Source organism: Lepisosteus platostomus, chromosome 21, assembly GCF_059453375.1.
Source record: "Lepisosteus platostomus isolate fLepPlt1 chromosome 21, fLepPlt1.hap1, whole genome shotgun sequence".
NCBI classification, from domain to species: Eukaryota; Metazoa; Chordata; class Actinopteri; order Semionotiformes; family Lepisosteidae; genus Lepisosteus; species Lepisosteus platostomus.
The window spans coordinates 14,511,642-14,527,979 of record NC_142631.1 but is presented as its reverse complement, the minus strand read 5'-3'; the positions used below and the strand labels follow the sequence as shown (position 1 = coordinate 14,527,979).

Here is a 16,338-nt window from a genome sequence, read left to right as displayed (position 1 = left end):
TGCAGGGAATTCATCTGGAACAGAATTCGATTTCTTCCGTCCGTTGCTTTTTTATGCTTCTGTCTGACAGAGCTGTGACTTTCAGCTTCAGGGAAATATTTCTTTTTCCAGTCGTTCATCTTCAAGCATGCTTTTTCTCCACACATTCCCATAATTGTACTCCAGCGCTTCAAAAGACGTTGTTTCTTCATGTTTTCCTCATGTTTTAATATACATTTTTAATAACGATGAGGAGTCAAGCACAAATGGTCTGACACTTTGGCCTTGGTTAAGGTTAGGAACTGTGTTATACAGTAGGTGCCTTTCAAAAAGTCTCTCATTGCACACAAATTCATCTTCCATATGACCTAAAAACCTGCTTTTCCGAAGTGTCTTCCAGATGTGTTCTCAATCCATCACTGGGTGAGATCTTCGGCTCAATAAGCTATTGTCAACCAAAACAGTTAGGTGGATGAATGGCACCCTACCATTATAATGTCTTATGTTCTTGTGAACATGAGGCTGATTGTCTGAAAGCTTGTGTTGGAGCATGATTGTGCAGTCCTCATCCTGTGAAAGCATGGTTGAGAAAGGATCATTTTAAATTAATGTGAGGAAAAAGTTTAGTTTTTTTTAAACTCTCTGCTGTGGGTGTAGGGTTTATATCTGTACCAAGAGGCCACCCTATTTCAAATATAAAATTTCTGCCTCATAGATAAGCCTATTGAACTCTTCAGCTGTAATAGTTTTTAATTTAAACTGTATTATACGGTGTCTATCATCATTCAGGGAAACTGTAACTACTTGTGTGGTTGGAAAAAAAATGCTTGAATCTGCAGTGCTTATTAAAAAGTGTCACATACTACAATGCCAAGAGGTGGTAATTTCACACTCTTTATGCTAATGACACAGCGTAAAGTGGTGCAGAAGCTGATGGGCCATTATCATAACTGCTTTCAAGGAAAGATTTTTTAATTTCATATACAGTATATGCGTAACAGTGATGGCTGTTCCTGTTATGCATAACCACAGTATGGTTGACGGTACATTTCTCAGACTTAACTGCCTGTTTATTGGACCTTTTGAAAGTCAAGTGGGCGTCAGTGTATTTCTTCCTGAAGTACTAACTGTTTGTAGCCAACCGCAAAATAAGCAGACTCAAGACTGCATGAACACTGTGGCTCTTTCTTCTTACAGCTTTCCACATCTCTGACACAGGGATTTCTTTAGCTGTTGTCAGGGCTATAGTCTGTGCTGCCAAGTGTTCTGCTTCTGTCTCTTAATCATTATAATTTAGCACTGTTAAAATAAAGCTTTGAGCTAGAATCCTGACAAGCTGCTGTGTCCAACATATCTTTCTCCTCGGCTGGTGTCCTTTAATTAAAAGTGATATAACTTTCAGTACAAGACCCTGAACAAGTGTAATGCTGCCAGATTACTCTGGATATCTCATTTCTTATTAGTGACATGCTCGGCTTTCTCTCTGAGCAAGTAGAAATCAATAAAATATGGGTTATACTATGCGGAGGTTAATTATATTAAGATAATGTTCTTTGAGGTAAACAGCAAATTGTGTATTGGTCCATAGCTGAATAATAGGCAGTTCTAAAGCTAGAGTCTTGGGCTTTTACAAATTAGATCTTGTCTGAAAAAAATGGGAGGGCATTTCTGACATTCCGGCTGAAGGATGTAACGGAGAAGGCTGTGGTATTGTCCTGCCGTTGAATGGTTCCTTTATGAGAATATTTAAAAGGGCATTGTAGCATGGACTAGTAGTAGTCACTATGGTAACCTCACAGAAGCTTGTAGATATGGGGATAATTGAGTGTAGTTTCTTTGCTCACTTTTCTCCTTCCTGCCGGATTAAGTCCTTAAAACTTTGCTTAGCGCACTGTTCACAAGCGCTCTGAGAACCGGACCTGGGCGAGCCGTTTTTTTTTCTCGGGGAATTTTTGTCCTTGGGGATAATTGGGCAAAGATGTTTTCAAGGAGGAGTGTTTCAGTCATCGATTCATTTGTGTTTCTTGCAGAAGCTCCTCTGCCAAACCATGTGGCAGCGCCGGAGACCAACAGCCCAGAGAATATGCAATGCTTAACGGTGAGTAACATTTCTCTTCGCATTTAACAGCCACATCTAAGCTGGGCTCGACAGCTGACTTTATGTTGAAGTGAATTATTTAAAATAGAGAGAACCTCTCTTCACATGTGGCGCTGTATGATATGCTATATTGTTTTCATGTAGCCTAAAGGGAATGTTGTCAGCCTTTTATTTAACTAATGGCTCTGCACTTGGTCAATGGTAAAAATCTCCCATTTAAATCTACTTGTGAGGCTCTTCATTATCTTACTATCTTTTGCTTTGAAAGCCTCCAATGTTTTTTCAAAACATATACATATTTTAAATTCACATCTGTGTAGATACTAAGCTTTGCAACAGTTTTTCTTATAATGTTTTATTCATTAAAAATACTCTTCTGTTCTTAAAAAGAGGAAGCAATATTGTTTAAATCTACTGTGGGGGAGTTTGTTAAAATGGTGATTGACCGATTGATCAGGAAAGAAACAGATTTTAGGGATAGGATAGCACTGTAAACCAAAAGGAATAAGGCAAAATAATTTCCTGTAACAGTATATGATAATTAAAGAAATTCAATATCGGGAAAGTGATTCAACATACTTTAACATGATTTGGCAAGCACAAAACTGGGAGAGACTTTCATTCCTTTCCTTCTATAAATCTGTCTTTATGTGCAGGGAACATTATTCAATAAAATGGCTTTTGCAATATGACAAAGATAAAGTTCACATCTTACAGAAAAGTCTGTTTCTTCTCTGCTTCTGAAATCAAAGAAGTCATATAATATGTGTTATAGGAAGATGTGACCTGAAAATAATCCTAAGAATATTTAAACCACATATTCTAGAGTTTTAGGTCATCTACAAATAACCTAGTTAAATCACAGTTGACATTTGATTACAAATATGAGCAAGGGAATGTGTTTTCCACACATTGTTTTTGAAACATGTAAGTTACTCCACTAACCTCAAGGTGATGTTATAATCTCGTATTACTGCATTGTGAGTAACCATCAAATATCTATTTCATCGTGTTAGTTCAATTTTTTAAACCAGTCTTCCCATTCTTGAAAAGCATGTAATAATCAGATCAAACACTGTGGATAACTACAGACATCTACCTGTAATTCCCATATGCAGTTAATATACAGTTGTAAATGAATGGATTTTGTGTACATATTTCTTCCAAATACTGTAGCATCTGAGGAGATTGACCTTTTAGCTTATTAATGCAGCTGGAGAAACCTTTTGTTGTAAAAATAAGTACATTTATACTTTGTACTCCTTTCCATTGCACATCCTCAAGTACAATATTAATCAAACTACTCGTTTGGAGGACTCATACCCTTCAAATACCTCTTCTGTTTAATACACTGGGTATTATAGTCAAACAGGAAGATAAGCACCCCCAGCTTTCTTTACGGGTCAGCTGTAGTCATAGTGCCGCACGTGGGAAGTCTGTCCACATTGGAAAACTGGGCTTAGGCTTGCTTAAACCTGCACTGGAGAGACGGTTACACAGCAGAGCCCCAGCTAGCTGAGATGAGATGTCTGATGCACGCTGTCGTAGGAAGGAATGAATTCTCATTTAAGCAGGAAGTGCACGTGTGTGTGTGACAGCAGGGTTTAAAGTTTCAAAGTCTTGCCGTCTGTCTGCTCTCATCCAGAGCTGTGCACAGAGCCATGTGAGGCAAGCCTGCAGACTGCAGACCTTGTAGTGTGAGGTGAAAAGATCATCTCATCCTGTGCACACTGCTGGGTGTGTTACCTTCATATTATCTTCATCACTCTAAAGTGTTTAAAGAACTTGTTTCCCCATATTTAATTCCTTGCTTTAGAAAAATAAGCCATGTGGTTTGTGATTTAAGCCATACAGTATACCAGACCTGATCTGCTCCAGAGCAGGGACTGCCAGCACCTTAGAATAGTAATTTACCGGGAACTTTTGAGTGATTCAGTAAAAGTGCTCAGTCTGAGTTCAGGCTGAGCACAAGTGTCACTTTCCAAATATGATTGGGATTCTCCCAGCAGCAGTTAGCAGAGCACTGCCAGAGGTAGAGCTGAACATACTGTATATCAGGCAGTTTTGTTAGCAGTCCAAAAAAACAGCAATTGTGTCCAGTTTCTGTTTGATTTAAACCCTGACATTCATGTATCATGGTGCACACATTTTGGCTCCAATTAAGATCTAGTTTTCAGTGAAGAGGTTTGCAAAATCACAGAAGGCATGTAAGATTCATGTTTCATGTTTTTCAAAAGATTAAATTATTTAAAGCAATTCTCTTTTCTCCCTTTCTGCCACATTGGAGTGGCAAAGACACGTTATTCTTACACATTGTCAATGACGATGGTCTTCATCATTGCGTGACCTGCCATCACAATGTGATCTTTCAGGCTCTTCTTTCATTCTAAAGCTTACATCTCCACTGCAGTGTGTGCCTGTGGTGCCACCTGGGCTGTGAGGTTGCTCACACAGGGTATAATCTGTCTGACCTCTTTTTAAGTGGGTCTATATATTACTGGCTTCTTGGTTCTGAACTCTAGCTGGAATGGGGTCTTAAGTATATCAATTGAGTTCATATTCTGGGACAGGGATAATATTATGCTGTTACAGTATTTTTTTGTTGCATTTTGTTTGAAAAATCAATCCATTTAAATTTTGATCACAAAAACACACAGCAACATCTTTACCTGGTGCTTGCAGTGAGACACACGAGAGACCCTGCAGTCAGGGATCTCTCTCCTGTACAGTACTGTGTAACGTGGAGCGTGTGACCCTGATGAAGGGTGGGCATTTTAGCGTCGCTTAATCATTCTCTCCACGCAATGGAGTTCCAAATTGGGTGGCCTTGAGAAACCTATTTTAAAATGAGGCAATTCAGTTCATTTCCTGCTCATTAGGCAAATAAACCGACTTCATCATTAGGTCTTGTGTTCAACTGCCCTTGGTTTATGCAATCTTAGCCACACGGTCTCTAAAAGAGACGTTTCTCCAGAGAATTCTCCCATCAGAATGGGAGGAAGTGAAGTGTGTGCACGAAGGGGTGGGAGTCACAGCACAGCGGTCCAGTAACAGGTTTCAGTGAATTCCCAGCTGGCTTGCTTTGCCACCAGTCTTCCTCTGAGGCTGCTCCCTGACAGCTTTTTCATCAGCTCTTTGCTGGAAGAGTCGAACCGGAACAGCAGTCTAGGACAGGGATGCTTGAGACCCCATAAGACCCAGCAGGTTTTATTGGTACTTTTCAATTGATTTAAGGCCTAAAAGAGTCAAATTATTTAATTTCTAATCCAAACACTCAGTTCAGTTAAGTAATTAAGAGAACTGAAGGAAATGAAGCTGAAACTGCAACATAAAGCAATAACATAAAGTTTACAAACGAGTAGAGGCCATTTAGCTAATTTAGCCTGTTTCATACTTTGTAGCTAATTGATCGAACAATCTCCTCCTGCCACTTATTCAGAGAAGTCAGGGTATTGGTTATGAAAACATGGCAGTAGCTTGTTCCATACTCCTGCAACTCTTTGAGTAAATAAGCATCACCTGTTTCCTCCTTTTCCCAGAAGGTACAGTGCCTTTATTCACTAATTACGGCTGACCTTTTAGTGACATACCGAACAAGGATCAGATTTGAACTTATTTGGTCTAAGTTTAAAAAACTTAAAAAAACCTTATGAAAATCCTCCGGCACCTCCAGTAAGTATCGCAGATAGAGACGGTCTGTTCATAGCAAAAGATTCATGCTGTATTTGGTGTATTTGAACGACCGTGATAGCTGGAGTGCTTTCTGCAAATGAAGGAAGAGTGCTCGAGCACCGCGCTGTTTTGCAGACTCTTTCAGTAGTGTTTTCCCAAGACTGAAGTCTGCAGCCTCTTTACATCAGAGACAAAGATGGGAAATAGGAAAAGCAAACAGTGGCCCAAAATAGGAAACGGCACTGCTGTGTGTTTATGATTTATCTCTGCTTAATCCCGCTCAACTGTATTCTTGAAGACTGGATTTTCATACTTATTTGTTTTATAGCACAATGTTTCACTGGGCAAACAAACTGAAGCAATTATTCCTACCCTTCCTTCCTTTTGAGAAATTATCAGTGACTGGGGGCTGTGGAGATTGGGAGTGGAAGTGCAGCAAGCAATGGAAGTAATGATGGATATATTATTCTTGGAGTTCTTTTATCAGGGTTGAAAGCTGAAGTCTAGAGGTCAGGATATTAAGAGAAATACTGCCTCCTTTCCAGGTTTACCAGAAGCCAAGTCAGATTTCGGACCACATTTTTACTTTTGCATTTCGATTTCTTTAGTTCTATTAAATGTCCTGCTCAATATAATAAGATCTGTTTAAGTTGCAAGGTATATGGAGGATTAAAAAAAAATGTAATCAATTACGAATGAATTAGGCCCTAATTTTTCCTCCATGTCTTTCTAATCAGAAGAGATTGTGATTAAGACTTCGTCGTACAGGTCAACTTTTATTTCCGGTTCTGTACTTTCAGTCGTAGGTTTTCTTTTGCCAGGAAGAGCTTTCCTTTTTCCTAGTATGTAGGACAAAGCCTTATGTAAAACCACACTTTAATGTGTCTTTAATGTAATGTCAGCCCACGTCTTTGATGCACTGTAGCTTCATCTGTTATGGTTTTTTTTACCAGAAATATATTCCCATAAGGGGATACCTAGAGCTCAAATGAGGCAATGGCTGATCTAGAAGCCTGGATTAGCTCCAGTGTATGAGCGTGGAAAATGGCAACTTTTGTAGCATTCCATATAGCACCGCGGTTCCTTGAGGTCACACGACTAACCACTGCCTTCAGATTCCAGTTCCATGATATTTTAATATAGCAGTACACTGTTATGAGGGGGAAACAGAAATACTCAATGTTTAGTTGGTTTGCTTCCTCTTGGTGTAGAGAAGACATTGTGACTTTTTTTTTTTAAAAAAGAAACCCGGGTATCCTGCTTTTCTGTTAGTACTATATGCAGTAGAGCTAGAGGAAACTGATTCACTGATTTGCCTCCAGGCTCGCAATCAAGAGGAGAAGAGATTTGTTTTTCCGTAAGTCTCGAAAAATCAACATTCACGCGTAATAATTGACAGAACACTTTTTCATTTTATTCATTTTGCATGATCGTGGCTAATTTTAGAGCAGTCCTGTAGCACTCACTGCTAAAATGTCACAGGCCCTGTAGATCATTAATTGAAAGTAAGAAGGCGGCTGTGGGATAGATTACACTGCAACTTTAAAGAGAGGGTATTTGAAAAGCAGTTATGTCTACAGCAGTAAGGTCCTGTCTGTTGAAGTGGAAATGGGTGTTTACCATGCTATTCAGATCGCGTTCTTCTATACTTCCTCTAGTAACACCATAAACATTATATTTGGGAACAAAATGTTTCACTTGTTATTATTAAAAAGCAGCGGCAACATCAGGAGTATTTCTTTATTCAGCATCTTTGCAGTGCTGTCCTGCTTTTTGGGAAATTACAGGCAAGACAGGACTCTTCTGAAAGGCAAGTTTGAATGTGTGGCTGGGTTTAATAGCCTGTTCAGTCAATAACCCTCTCTAGCTCGAGACAGCGATGCTATTTTGTTTGGTCTTGTTTTTCTGTCTGACAGTGTAATGAATCCCTTTTCATCTCCCCAGTAATTGACGTCAGGGTGGCGATGGAAAGTTTGTCAGATCGGCCTATAATGTTGTTTTTTTCTCGCTCTCTCTCTCCCCTCTCTCTCTCTCACTCTTCTCGTTTAAGAGCCGATGTGAGAAATTTTCAATAACAATGATCTTCACGCATCCAGCGTGCGCAATAAAAACAAAAGGGCGTAGTGACGGCGAAAGGCGTTGAAGAATGCTAATGAGCTTTGGTGGGGTGTGCGTGGGGGCCTGGTGGCCGGGGTCTGATATAAAAAGGTAGTTTTTTTTTTGCTTCCACATTGCTCCAGGTTTTCAGGAAACACGCTGGCTTATCGTGTCGCGGCATACAGCACAGTCAGAGATTTGGGAGGTGAAAGGTTGTTTCCTGCCATTCTTTGCTGGTGCTGGGTTCCCATGAGCGCTCATGCCAATTTCACTGTGCCTTACTCGGGGCAGCTGAACTGACGCTCCTGTGCATTCTTATGGGCTCTTCACATCTAATGCAAGAGACTTTCTCTCCAGCTGGAACCATGCACACAATTCACGGGCTCTGCAAAGTGTGCATAGAGCGCAGGTTACCACAGGTCTGGCTTGGGTCTTCTGGGGGTTTTATGTGTGGGTGTTGGGGAGGGGTTTATTCTGTGAATACGGGTGATTTTTGTGGGAAGTACGCGTGCAGTTTCAGAGCCTCCGAATAGCCCTAGGCAGCCCAGGCATGCATTTGTCTGTTTCAGTGGGAATTATTTTTGTAAGGGATTAAAAGAAAAGAAGGTCACACCTTCTGTAGTATGCTCTGGGATGAAAGCAGATTGATGAAAGCAACAAAGTGGGGGAAAATCTCTTTTTTTTCCCCAAAGTCATTCATTGTTGCTTCTGGGATTTTAGTTGCTGTTGCATCTTTCAGATTAATTTCTTGTGGCATGAATAGAGCAGAAAAGATTGCTCTCTTTCTTCTGTGCGGTGTTTTAATCGAAGAAGTCTATAAATCTGCTTAAAAGGAAACTGAAGTTACTCCTTTATTGCACGACAGTAAATAGAAGTGAGTTTGTTTCCTGAAGAAGGAAGTATTTAAAAGCACGGAAAGCATTTGAAAGCACGTAATGTAGAGAAAATTTATTTTATACTGTATGTACAATATTTATGTCTTGTGCTAGAACTGTTTTTTGTGTGTAACAGCAGCAAAGCATAAAGCTCCTAACAAAACGAATAGTAGGTGTTCTGTTAAGGTATGGTTTGGCTTGAAGAGTGAAAATATACTATAAAAAATAAAAGCTGTATTTTTATTATAGCACCATGTAGATGGATGGTTTTACCTTTGTTTGTTAATTTCGGTTATCTGAAAAGGCTGTTTAGTTGTGTTTAGTAAATGTAGGTGAGATGTGTTGTATGTTATAGCTCCCTGTATGTAGATACAGTACGAGTCAGAAATGGTGCTATGCATATTTATATGACAGTCTCCACCGGTTCTTGAGTTCTGCCGTCGAAGCAAGTCTAGTTTCTCAATGAGGGCTGGAGACTCGCTGGACAGGCTGCCGTGGCTGGGAGGCACGTGTGTTCTGTCACACTGGCTTTCCATGAGGGACGGAGCTCATCTTTCTTTCCACTGTAATTCCGATCCATGTTGAGCAGGTACTCACGTGGGTCTGTCTGGACACAGCAGCTGTCAGACCAGCAGACTTATTTCTTAGCGGTCCTCCAGACTCAAACTTCGGGTTTTAACCCCATCGCCGACATTCATAGAAGGAAACGCAAGGGGCACTGCCACTACATAACGTCTAATTATTCCCCAGTGGGTGGACTGTGCAAGGTTGTGGACGCTATCAAAGTGTTGTGGAGCTCACCCTTAGGTGCTGCTGTCTGATAGGGTTTCCTGAAGCTAGGAAAGGGAAATCTGCCATCTGGAGAGGGAAAACAGGGTAGAACATCAGAAGGGTGGAGGCCATTCGGTTCATCAAGACCATTGGGTAGTTGTTAGCTAACTGATCCAAGGATCTTATATAGCAATTTCTGAAAAGAAGCCAGTCTTTTGACTTCAACAACATGGTTAGGTGGCTTGTTCTGTAACCCTCTGCGTATAGACGTGCCTCCTGCTCTGAATGCTGAAGGTGTTTCGCCACCGTGTGCACCTGATTCTCTGGTTCATGTTTCACTGTTGACTCTGAAGAAATCTGCTGGGTTGACTTTGTCGATGACCTTGAGGATTTTGAATATTTCTTTCACCTCCGCCTTTAATCTTCTAAACTCAGAAGTTCAGTTCATTCAACCTGGCAGTTTAGGAAATTCCTTTAAGTCTCACATTGCACCTAGGTGCTCTTCACTAGACAGCTTCCACAGCGATATAGTTTCTATTACATGGTGACCCTTGTTGTACACAGTATTACAATGAGGCCTTACCTACATCTGCTGCTTTTGCAGCGTTTGCTGATCCTCCTGTTGTAGTATTGTCTCCAAATTTGACTATTTAATTATACCAGTTTATCTAGGATGTTGATATAAATTAGGAAGAACGTGGTCCTGGAGCAGATCCCTGTGGCACTCCAATAATTACATCATCCCAATCTGAGCATGGCCTCCTCATCTGAGGAGAGGAGGAGAAGAGGTGCATGATGTCACCATGAGCCTGCAGGTATTTGGGACGTACCTGGGGTGGCTGAGAGAGCCCATAGCGAGTAACCACAGCCCTCTCCCTGGTTACATTTAGCCAACTATACCCTGCTGCCTCTGGTATTCCAGTCCCACTCGGTTAGTAACACAGCCCACTGAACCAGCTCAGTCTGTGCTTGTACTTGTGGCACTTGTGAAGGCCCAGCATCGTGGCCTTTGAAGAGAGAATTTTTGGCCTTTTAAAAATGTCATTCCTTATCCATACAGTATCATAAAAATACTGGAGAAATGTAAACGAAAAATGTTTAATGAGAGATGCAGTTGAAAACATTCAGTTAGGAACGTTCCAGGAATGTAAACAACAACGTCTCTGTTTTGTTTTTTTATTTGACAGCACAACCCACAACCATTCTGATACATTCAAATAATTAATTTTTTTAATCCTTTTCCTTTTAAATCCTAAGATTAAAATGAAAATGAAAAGGCTGTTCCATCTTGCGAAACAAGTGTTTTCCCTGGATGAACTTGGGCAGTGTTTTGATTAACAAGGCCAAGGAGAACCTCTCACGTTAATAACAGGAACATGCACTACGGCAAATCCGGCGACTTTTTTAAATGTAAATTGGAACATATTATATATTGTACAGAAAACACTATTGTGCTGCTGCTTATAGTATTTATGTTCTCTTCAATTTGCCTAAGAGCTTGCCTAAGGAAACAGACAATACATACTATTTTTTACATTAACTCAGCTGAATAGCTGTTCTTGCAAAGGCAGGTTCTGAAACAAATTTGCTGTACTAGATCATTTCCTACCATTCAGTTATAAGGACTCTTTCTGGAGTATAATAATTGGGGATATTCAGCATAAACAGCTGCAAATAATCTCCAAGGGCACACACAATGGGATGTTAACTAAGGAATAATTAGAATACCTAGAACTAACAAATCAAAATTACGCCTGAAGGAGGTTTCTGTCTCCCATTGTGTAGCACAGCTAATTATTAATTAATTTGGTTCACTGCTTCAACCCTTGCACTGACACAGACATCAGAATGTTCTCATTTTCCATAATATGCGCTGTCGCTGTCTCCTTCTTCACACGCTGACAGCTCAGTGTGCAAACTACAGCTAACAAAGTGACAGACACCTGATGCAGCTCTCGCTGGTCATGATGTCGGCCTGCAGGGGTCACTGTTGTCCGGGAAGCCAAGACAACCCAACCAAATCCGATGGGAATTATCCAGTTTTGCCTCACTGCTTCGGGAAAACCGTTGTTAGTTGACTGATGCCATAAAACCAGTTCCAAAGCAGTAATCTGTTAACCTGTGCTCTGGAGGAAGGCCACTATTAGTAAGATTACCCTGGAGTGTGTTACACTATAACTAAGTTTCAGATATTGCTTTGCTAGTAGTATAACATTGGCTGTGCTGTAGACATGCAATGAGGTGCAGATCAGAAAAAAAGGTGAGAGGTTCAGGGTGTGTGTTCCACACACAAGATGATAAGCTAAAAAAGAGCCTACTAACAACAGGAAAACAAAATAAGAATATGGTCCTGATAACAATACAGTAGTTAATGGTTTTAAGTTAAGTTTTGCCTACTTTGAAAACCTTATTTCTTGCACCGTATAATTGGTTGTATTATCTGGCTACAACACAAAACTAAATCTAAAGAAAAAAAATCCTAATTAGAGTGAATATTAGAGCTGTAATATCTGGCGTGTTTGTCTGAGACATGGTCAGATAATAACACATCATTCTTCAATTCAAAACTACTTAAAGATGTGAACATTATTCTTAATACTGGTCGAAAAAATACAGTAATTTTACTTTCACATGCAGATCCCATTTCTCATTTGCTGTGTGAGCTAAAGTCCAATTAACTGCAGTCTAACCTGGAGCACTGCACACTCAGCACTATTAGTAGACCTTAATGCATTGAAATACAACGAATGTCTTCTAAGATTGATAAAATATGAGTGTAGGCTTAAAAAAAAAGGAGTTTTTAAATTCAGTGCAAAGCTGTACGGCAGCCAATAATGCCTTTAGGTTGCTGCCAAAGAAACCAGGTGTCTGATCATTGATATAAAAAGGATGTGTTAAGTGATCAAGGGATATAATGAAAAAATGAAGGATTAACATTCTTAGGAGAAGAAATGAATTATGCTATTGGGCAGAATATCAAGAACTCATCCACTCTGTGTTACAAATTATATATACTGTACTGCCTGAGACTAACAAGCATTAACAGTTACACACCTTGCACAATATTTAAGATAGTGGTGATTAACTAGAGCAGTTGTTTATATGCCTTAAGCTTGCACATCACTGGTTCTCTTCTTCTGATGTGCACATGTTAGCTGGTGCATGTTTCATGTTAGCAGACATACAGAAATGAACAGAAAGAGACTCACAGACGTGCCAAGAAGGTGTAGTCAGCTCAGGAAATTGCCAAATTCAAAACCGTTGACTTTTTCTTCAGAACTGTTCATTAAAAGCAATTGCTTCACCATCTTAAATCAGCATAAGGACAGTTGGGCATGTACTCTGTTTTTGATTTTTCTTTTAAATTAGACACATGCTATTGAGCAGGAAAAGACCCCGTTATCAAAGTCTCGTGGCTGGTGTAACTTCACAACTGACCTGTTATTTTGAAGGACTTTTATCTGTACCAATGTTAGCGAGTCCAATTTAAACCATGTCATTGATGGGCATTTGTGTAAAATCCCCTTGGTGTAATAGCCTTTAGGATTAATAGATGCTGTTTTTCTGTTTTCTTGCCTTTCACTAATAGATCTGTACTTCAGAAGCTTTTGCCCTTTCTGTTGCAAAGATATACAGTTAGGTTTTGATATCTCGTCTGTTTTCAAGAGATCCATATGGAAAGTCAATGACTTCCTGTAAACGGCAATTATGCTTCTGGTGTGCCCTGTTGATTTATTCCTGTTATTACAAAGGTGGAAGGATAATGCATCTCTGCCCTGAACTGTCCTTGTTTTAATTCAGTATCTAAAACAAAGATCCTGAGTTGTTCAAACTGGTCAGCACATTGTCAGGTCTGTTCAGACTGGCCTGGGGTTGGCAGGGGTTCAGATATTGGCAGGAAGAAGTTTAAACCCAAGACTGGCTCTGGGTTGTAACAGTATGCCTGGCCACAGACGAATTGCTGCATGTATCTTTCCAATGGGTCGGTGCACACAAAATTGAAAAGTAAAAGGTTTGCAATCGTTTTAGATCTGACCTTCAATTCCTAGTCTAAAAGCCATGTACTTTAAGGTTTCCTATTGCTGGAGATCTCTGTTTCCTCCAGTGGAAACTTGCCATCTCTGAACTACTGTGAGGTTGATACAGTGTGTGTAATATCTGTGGATAGATTTTCCCAGTCACAGAAATGTTGCAGAGTACACAAATGAAAGTATCTGTTCTGTTGATTTGAAGTTACAGTGGGAAAGAAAAAAAACTTTATAAGGAAGCCTGTAATGGATTGCTGTAATTAATTAGTCATCCGTTTTCTTTAAGTGGCTTTGCTAATGGTCTTGTACTGCATCATGAAGGAAGCAGAGGAAATTAATGAATTTGTAAGGCAAACTAACTGCATTTCTCGACAGCTAGATTGTTTTTGAAGTGCAAACAAATCAAATGCAAGTCGTTGGCCTAAATTTAAGGCGCCAACCTGCTATAATGTGTGTTAATGTATAGTATATGACAGAAATATTGACCTAATTTACTGCCATCTCAAATTGTACTGGAAACAATGCTCACAAATAAGAAGGGCAGTGTATTATTTGTGACCATATTCCAGAAATCTAAATGATAATTTAGGTGTCTAAATAAAGCTGAAGGACTTTTGATACTGCAAAGCTCTTTATTGTCTTTGCCATTGCCTGAGTGCAGAGTTTGAAAGGACATGAGAGAGTCCGTGGATCTGTAATGTCAAGAGAAAGATTACTTATGAAAGGCTGCATCAAGGAAAACACATTGTACAGAATGTTTGGATTAATGCACCTTCTAGAATCTTCTGTGCACTTCACATCTACACTACAGTGCTGTGATCAAAAACACTCTTTTTCCAAATAAAGCGATTTCAGACTGTAAAAGCTTCAAGACATAGCTTTTGAATATTTCTTTTGGCAACAAAAGTAGTGGTGCTGTGCACACTGAGTTTAGCAATAAATAAATAACAGTTCTACATGCACTTTAAAAACTGCAGTTTGAATTTTTGCATCAAAACAATGGGGGAGGGGGAAGGTGGATTTGTCTTTTGGGACTTGTAACTGATTTAATGAGGCTGGAACTCAATGAAAAGCAAATAATTGATACACCCCTTATTCACAGCTCGGTGTCTGGTGGGGGGCAAGGGCAGGCCACACTGCTTTCTCTGCCTTTCGTCGAACAGTTCCTGAGGACCAGGCCTGAGTCAAGGCATTGAGAGACGAATCCTGTACCGGCTGCCAGCTCTGCGCCAATATGGTTTTCACATTGACAGAAAAAGCATTCTTCAGAGCTGACTGAGTCATGTTTTTTAAAAATAAAAAGCCTCGCAGTGTTCCAAAAACAGCCTCAGCGTCTCAGAAGTATTCTCAGATGGCCGTTGGCGACAGGGTAGAGGCTGTGGCCCCAGCAAGCTATTGGGCAGCGTGGTCAAGAGGTCAGATGGATGCTGGAATCTGTTGTAGCCCCTTAAGCGGCTTATAAAGATTTGGGGAATGGCGAGTATTTAATCCTGCCTCAGACCGACGGGTAGTTGGTGCTTCTGCAGCACAAGACAGTGAAGTGTGTGGTCTTGTCTTCCAGGTTACCATCCTGCGTGGAAAAGACGGCTTCGGCTTCACCATCTGCTCCGACTCCCCAGTTCGAGTCCAGGCTGTTGATCCAGGCAAGACATCTTTGTGTTTTCCAGTGTGGCAGAGATAAAGAGAAAGAGGGAGGCAGCGTTTTAAAGCGACACATGAATCTATCCATTTTTCTCATGTGAAACAATTCCAAACCTGGAAGTACCAAGTCAGTCATGTGCTTGGTTAGCTGACTGTGAAATCACTGCCAATCTGTCAAGCAGAAGCATTTATTTGTCTTGCAGCTCGAGAAGTGTTTTGTGAAACACAATTGAAGTGAGCTGACACAAATTAAAATAGACATGTAAACAATAAATGTGCTTTACTAATAATACCTTCTACTAAACTATATTTAACTGCTTGATTCATTAGATACACAGTATGCTTAGCACCATTCAGTGCAGTTTTGTACTAAAATGTAGTTTTAGTCTTGTTAAGAAGTGTCAGCTTTAATTGTGTCAGAGTGTTCACATAGTCAACACCTCATTAAAAAAAAACTAAACTGCCCATTGTTTCTCAAATGTTTTGTCCAGGTCACAACCAACATATCTTGGGAGGTTTACTATCAAAGATGGGCATTCAGAAGGCAAACTGAGTACTAAATGGTGCCTTACAATTGGATGACCACTGCAGTGGTTTTAGGCTTGGTTTGTCCTCACAGTAGTGACCCCAGTGATCTCTCAGGCGCCTGTGTTCTTTGTGGTGTTATGCTTCTGCTCGATCTAAATTGCTGTTCTGTAGTGTTACTATAATCTCTCCTGTTGGCATTTGGGGTCATCACAGCTTGAAAGCAACTGTTATTGATTTTGACAAGAGGAATGAACTTGTGCAAAATATTACAGTAGTGAGCATCTTGGATGAACAGCTATTGATTTCAAATTTGAGGGTCTGGAAAGAAAATGCTTGAAGAGTGGAAAAGAAAGGATTGTACCTGATTGAGAGAGCACAGCGCACTCAGGACTACTGTATATTTCCCAGAGGATTTTGGGAATGTGACCCTGACACGGCTGTACTCTTGAAGGGACCATACAGTTTACAGTACCTGTTTAATTGATAGAAAGTACTCCTGAAGGTTATCATAAAACACAGGGTTATGAAGTTATAAATTCCTGGCCTTTTAATCAATATACAGTATCATGTCCAAATGTTCAATTCCAGGTTGTTTGTCTAGATGTAAGTTGTACAACGGAGCTTCCTAGCATTGGTGTTTGATTTATTT

General features: G+C 40.1%; 1 protein-coding gene across 4 annotated transcripts in view; it reads left to right on the top strand.

The window, feature by feature from the left end:
• Window positions 1–16,338, top strand: part of rgs3a (regulator of G protein signaling 3a) — a 220,316-nt gene that overhangs the window by 48,012 nt on the left and 155,966 nt on the right. For 2 of the 4 annotated variants that reach the window (XM_088614600.1, XM_088614599.1), the window contains 2 exons: window positions 2,010–2,077; window positions 15,082–15,163. In XM_088614600.1, the coding sequence (XP_088470726.1) occupies window positions 2,010–2,077; window positions 15,082–15,163 (150 nt within the window). Of the gene's footprint in view, window positions 1–2,009; window positions 2,078–8,111; window positions 8,266–15,081; window positions 15,164–16,338 lie in introns of those variants that run through there. The other 2 variants (XM_088614602.1, XM_088614601.1) reach the window with 1 other exon arrangement.